General features: G+C 46.9%; 1 protein-coding gene across 1 annotated transcript in view; it reads right to left on the bottom strand.

Annotated features, from left to right (window-relative positions):
- Window positions 1-5,747, bottom strand: part of MGST2 (microsomal glutathione S-transferase 2) — an 11,356-nt gene that overhangs the window by 582 nt on the left and 5,027 nt on the right. Inside the window, exons 2-4 of the mRNA XM_010136808.1 lie at window positions 5,484-5,583; window positions 4,182-4,252; window positions 2,254-2,335 (exon numbers count right to left, since the gene is read on the bottom strand). Coding sequence (XP_010135110.1) covers window positions 2,254-2,335; window positions 4,182-4,252; window positions 5,484-5,583 — 253 coding nt within the window. The remainder of the gene's footprint in view (window positions 1-2,253; window positions 2,336-4,181; window positions 4,253-5,483; window positions 5,584-5,747) is intronic.

Below are 5,747 nucleotides of genomic sequence, written 5' to 3'. Positions count from 1 at the left end.
GAAAATGGGAGTTTGGACCAGAAAGAAAGAGGGTTGATCATAAAAGAAAAAAAAAAGGTGATTAGGGCACTTGCTGGGATGGGGAAGGGTCAGATTATTTTATTTGTACAAAATGGAAAGCTCTGGCAGAAGAGGCTGGGAAAGCCCTTCAGCTGTGAAACACAGAACTTGCTTCCCAGGCCCTTGGGGCCCAGAGCTTGCTCTCCGTGCACGCTCCCCTGAGGCTGTTCTTAGTTGCCTTCGTGCAGACTCTGGTCCGATAGGCACATCAGGGAGTCACTGCTGGGCTGGCCTCTACCGGCAAAGCAAGCAAGGAAGGTTCTGGTTGGAGAATCCCATCACATTAGCACTGGAGAGAGGTCTGAAGAGCTTGTCAGCCTTTGATTGGTAGCTAGCTATCCCCACGCCCACAGAAGCTGAAGGGCTTAGGTGCTCGGGCACTGCTGGGGGTGCGGGGAGCCTGAGAATCTCGCCAATGCCTAAAGACTCGATATAAGTAGTCTTTCTGGGCATGCCAAGTCTAGACGTGGCTTTGCAAATGGTGAGGTACAAGATTTTCTCTGTTTCAGGGAGGTATGACAAAAGTCTTTAGATTAGCCCTTTAGGACCTGTCGGAGCCAGCTGGAGGAAGAGTAAAGGATGGAGCTCACTTGCAAAGGCATCTCCAGCACAGAAGCCGAGCAGAAGATGCGTGTTCCTGTTGTGTTCTTAAAAAATCCAAACTTGGCAAATCTGAACTGCGACTTGTGTAGTCAAGTGCAGGAGTATGTGTCATCACCGGCTCTTTGAGCACACGGACCACTTGGTCTTTATCACTGGCGTGGCTGTAGTCAGCGATTACGGTTGAGACAGCGTGAAGACTAACTACCTTCTCGCTGCTAGGGCTGCTAGGGGCTTGTTGCATGTTTTGGGACTGGGTTCTGCGTGCCTGGCTCATGCTGCCCTGTTGCTAGCGGAAGCGCTAGTGGAGGTTAGCACCAGGGAGGCCTGGTGAGCAAAGCCATCTTCCAGGGATGACTTTTGGCACCCTCTATTCAATGCACAGAAATTCGAGTCTCACCAGAGCGTAAAGCTCCATCTAATGATAGAGCCGGCCACTGCTCTTAGGCTTCCTGGAGAGGCTGAGTCTGTTGGTCTAAGACTACTGGAGTAAAGCATGGAAAAGATTTCTTGAACAAAGGACTTTTTAGTTTGTTGATTAAAGAAAAATCCGTTACACTCATTTTTTGCTCCTAACAGTCGCTAGTCTCCTGGCTGGTGTTCATTGCCCCATTTGAATTACTGTGTCTTGTACTGGGAGATGTAAAATTATCTCCATTTATTTTCCCGGGAAAACACGGCCTCTCCTTTTAAGCACCAGCTCTTCCAAAGAGAGTGAGGGATGGGTGGGGACTGTAGTGAAGGAGAACAGTAACATCAGTACACAAGCTGTGGAAAATAGTAGTACAGTTTTTGCTGCTGCAGGATTATTCATTACAAAAGGGTCTGGTTGCTCTAGGAATATACATCCCCAGTCTTCTAATTTTCTGACAGGCATATACCGTGCTCTTTTCTTTTAATGTCTGATATGCTGGGAGAGGAGCCTCGGGTCAGGACACAGAATGTAGTGCAGTGGCTTCAGCGGAACAAGAAATAAACCGTGTGTTTGAGCGTTGATAGTGGAGGGGTGCTCTGCCAGCGTGCGCGCTTGCTGAGGCAGGATCCGTGTTAGAAGATGCTGTGCCCTGAACATTCATTAACGTGCGCTTATCTGAAGCTGCGCCCTCTTATCTGTTCGGTCAAAGTTCAGCAGCAGCCCTCAAGGCCACGTTTGCTTGCTTCCTTTAGTGCGTTTTGTATGGCTAGAGTAAAGGTCTTAACGTGGCAAACCGAGGAAAAATGAAAAGAGCAGGCGGGCGGGCACGGTGCAAGCCCTGCCCGAGCAGTCCCCCATCCTACAGCAGTTCTGAGCTGCAAAACCGTGCTTCTGCTGACAGACCTCTCCAAGGGTGGTTGCCAATGTGCTCAGTACAAAGCAGGTGAGCATCAAACCTTGTCTCTCTCGTGACCTGTGGCACGTGCACATCGTAACCTGGGCTTCTACTGCAACAGCCAGCCCTTCTCCCTGGGGGTTTCCTCTTCAGACCTCTTGCTGATATATTACACATGTTGCATTCAATTATAGTCACTTTTCACCGCCAACCCTTGGCTCTCAGCCCAGCTTCAGACCACAGCCTGGAGCTTTCAACCTGCGTTCTGTTGGTGACTCCTTACCTTCCTTTCCCAGTCTGGACGTAACCATGGAAGTACTTGTAACGGGCAAACACGTACAACACACCCAGGAAAGAAGCCAGTTCTAAGAAAGGAAAGATTAAGAAGGGAAAAAAACAACAACAACAACAAAAACAACAGTTACAAAAATAAATAATTAGGATTACAGACAGTTAACCATGTGTTTTCTAGTTGGGTATCGCTGGGGATTTTCATAGCTACCCACACCCTGGGATCTTGGGAAGAATCAATCAAAAGAGATATGTGTATTCTTACACGTTCACTAGAGGAGGCTCTTGGTACAGGTTTATAGATCGGCATGGGTGTAGGACTGTCCAAAACCATCTAAAAGCATTCCCTAAAAAAGAGATCTCAAGAACTGACAGCAATCCGTAGCCCTCCCAGTTATCCCAGAGACAGGACAGTGGGTTGGAGCACAGTGGCTTGACCCAGCGCTGTCATTTCGTATTGTTATGGCAGTTCATGCTACGGGGGAGTGTTTGTTTTGGAAAGAGAATCTTATTTATGTTGTTAATAACCTGCTTTGCATTTATATAGCAGCTTTTATCCGAGGACGTGAGAGGAAGCTGTAGTGAAGTTAGCTCTCTGACCTCCCTGTGGAAGAGGATAAAGTCACCTCCCTTTGACAGATGGAGCAGGGTGTGTAGGTCAGTTGAATTACCCACGACTAAGCAGTGCTACTTAATTTCGTGTTCTTTCAAGCCATGCAAGTGAGTATTACAGAGGACAGCTTTTGCCGTGTTCTGGATTAGCTCGTGCAAACATGCCTATGGGAGAGAACTATACTAAAAAAAAAAAAAACGACTGAAAGAGGAGGTTAAGGTAATCCTTCTTTCCTTACACGTGGCAGCATGTGTCTGTGTTGCTGGTTAGCAACTGTGATCTTCCATGATTCAGGTGTCTGTCTGGGCACGCGTATTATTTCATATCCAGTTTGCTGGCTTGAGTGGTGCTACTTTGGATTTGCAGCGGAGATGGGACTCGGGTATAAGAGCCCCCCAAAACCCAAAATGACTGTTTTGGAGCCAACAAAGAAAATGGAGACAAAAGGTAGTTGTTCGGGAAGGAAAGGCATAGCAGGCATGAGCCGGTTATCCTTTCTTCAGCTCACAGACCTCGTGCTTCTCAAACGTCAGCTGGGGAAGGGTTAATAGAGCAGACTGCAAAAGCTGGGCTCCATCACCAGTTCTAGCTTTACAAGAGTCCACCCCATCACGTGTTAGGAGACTTCACAGAAAGGTCTTGGGGGTCTCACAGAGTGAGAAGTACTTAAGCGCTGTGGTGTCCGAGTTTGGACCGTTTGGCCCAAAAATGCCTCCAGGCTACCCAGCTTAGGAAACTCGATAGGTTTTCCCGAGTCCCTGCTGCATACCTGAAGCTCAGCGTCAATGGCTGGAGATGGAGCTGTTGTGGCTGTATGTCCGTGCTCAGTGCTATGTCCAAGTCATAGCCCCGTGGCGGTGTCACTCATCTGGGATGTGAAAACCCAAAGGTTTCCTGGGTTGAGCTCCATCTCCATCACCCAGGGCTCCAGCCACAGGGGAGGGTGCTCTGACCTGAGTCTTTCCAGGCTGCCTCCTCCCAGGGGATGAAGCTACGCTTGATGTCCTATGAGAACTGTCCTGCGCACATAACTGTGGGGGAAGCATCTGGTGGCTGCTTTTCTGAATTGTTTGCCCTGAAAATCCACTGAGTGTCTCATAAACGTGCGGTGCGCTGGCTCCGCGGTTTGCAGAGAGACGTGGAAGCTGGGGGGGGCTGTGTGAAATGCCATGGCATGGGGATTTCAGTGTCACTGAGCATCCTCCTAGGAAGGCTATGCTAAGGTAACGCAATTAAAAGAAGAGAAAAAGTGTTTTTAAAAGTTATGTAAAACTTCTCAGTCCGAGATCAAAACGAAAAGTGTTTACCTTCATTAAAAAAACACCCTGCAGTCCAGAGGAGAGTCAGGAATACTGGGTAAAACTCCACGCCGTTTTGTCTGCAGAATGAGTTTGAAAGAACGTTAGTCTGGAAAGGAAAACAACTATGGGTGAGGTTTTCAAGGAGAATCAGCTTTGGCCTCATTTTGTTGCCACTGAAGTTAGTGCTGTCGAATACAGTGGGAGCACAGTCAAGCCAGCATTAGGCACTCTTAAAAATTCTCTTCTTTGTCGTCTCAAATATAAACTATTTAAAGTGTTTTCCTGGTATTTAAACTGAGAGAAGGATTCTGGATCCCAGCTACAAGGAGATAAATAGCACAAGTGATCCTAAACCATGTGCCCATGCAGCAGAGGCAGCCAGGAGCTCCAGCACCCTGGTGGGGTGTTAAACCCCTGATCTCCATCCGCGATATGGAAGTGGTGTGGGTCAGCACCGCTGGGACTGCAAGAGGAGGCACAGGCAGCTCGGATTGCTCTGCTGAGGCCGGCTGCCTCTGTGAAGTGCTGTCAGGCACAGGCAGCTCTCGATAGATCTTCTCGTGGCAAGGACCATAGCAGCTTTATTTATGGACATCATCAGTTTTCCCACCAATATTTTGTTGGGATATCTTTTCCTGGTGGTTCTGAAATACTATTTTTTTTTTACAAATTAGGCAACTTTCTTTATCTAACATATTCTTATTCTCTTTTTTGCCCGATGTATTCTATGTCTCATGGTTACCCGCCCTAACTACAGTTACAGCAGATGGGATTGTTTGAGTTAAATATAAATACTTTCCTGTAGGGTCGTTACCTAATCCCAAACTGCAAGCATTACTGTGCCGGTTTGAGCTAAACTTCCTGGTTTGAGCTGAAACTTCCTTGTTTTTACCCTCTTAGGCTGCTCTGCGGTTACTCACTGCGAAGTCAGAGGTTTTCTGTGCCTTTATCTTCCATGTGTTTGGTGTTAGCTACAGTCCAAGAACTGACAGCACAGCTTGGTAGATCCAGACCATCTGAATTCTCTACGTTACAATCAACTAGTTCTCAGCCCCTACTTAGATTTGGATCATCTGATTGACTAGTTTGATCAGAATTTGAGCAGAGACTGTTTTAAATGAGCCGAACTTACCCCATTGTCATTAAAATAATGGCTGAACCATCTGAAAAGAGCTGTTCATTATTTTTCTTTCTTTCTGAGCAAAGGATTGATGCAAAGAAAAGGTAACGTTTTAAGATAATGTTTTTGCTTCTTTTCTGGACTGAATTGTTATTCATTGCCACCACCTTAATTATCTCCAGACTTACTGTGCACGAAATGTTCTGTCAAATTCTGGAGCTCCGGTGACAGCTGGGGGCATGACCTTGTGCTTTACTCTTGATTTCCCCACCAGCCAAGCAAAATGACCTGCAAGCAAAAGAGAGGGCTCAGGAATGACACAGTTCTCGGTTCAGTTGCGTCCCTAACACATCAGTAATTTTTTTAATAGAGACCATTGTTCTTCAGCTCTTTCCATTTCACTTGACAGAAAGAGGCTGATATTAAATAAAATGACATTTCCCAGCAAAAAC

The sequence above is a fragment of the Buceros rhinoceros genome, unplaced genomic scaffold (genome assembly GCF_000710305.1).
Source record: "Buceros rhinoceros silvestris isolate BGI_N320 unplaced genomic scaffold, ASM71030v1 scaffold8270, whole genome shotgun sequence".
Classification (NCBI taxonomy): Eukaryota; Metazoa; Chordata; class Aves; order Bucerotiformes; family Bucerotidae; genus Buceros; species Buceros rhinoceros.
Note: the sequence above shows the minus strand (reverse complement) of the source record. Positions and strands in the feature narration are given on the sequence as shown.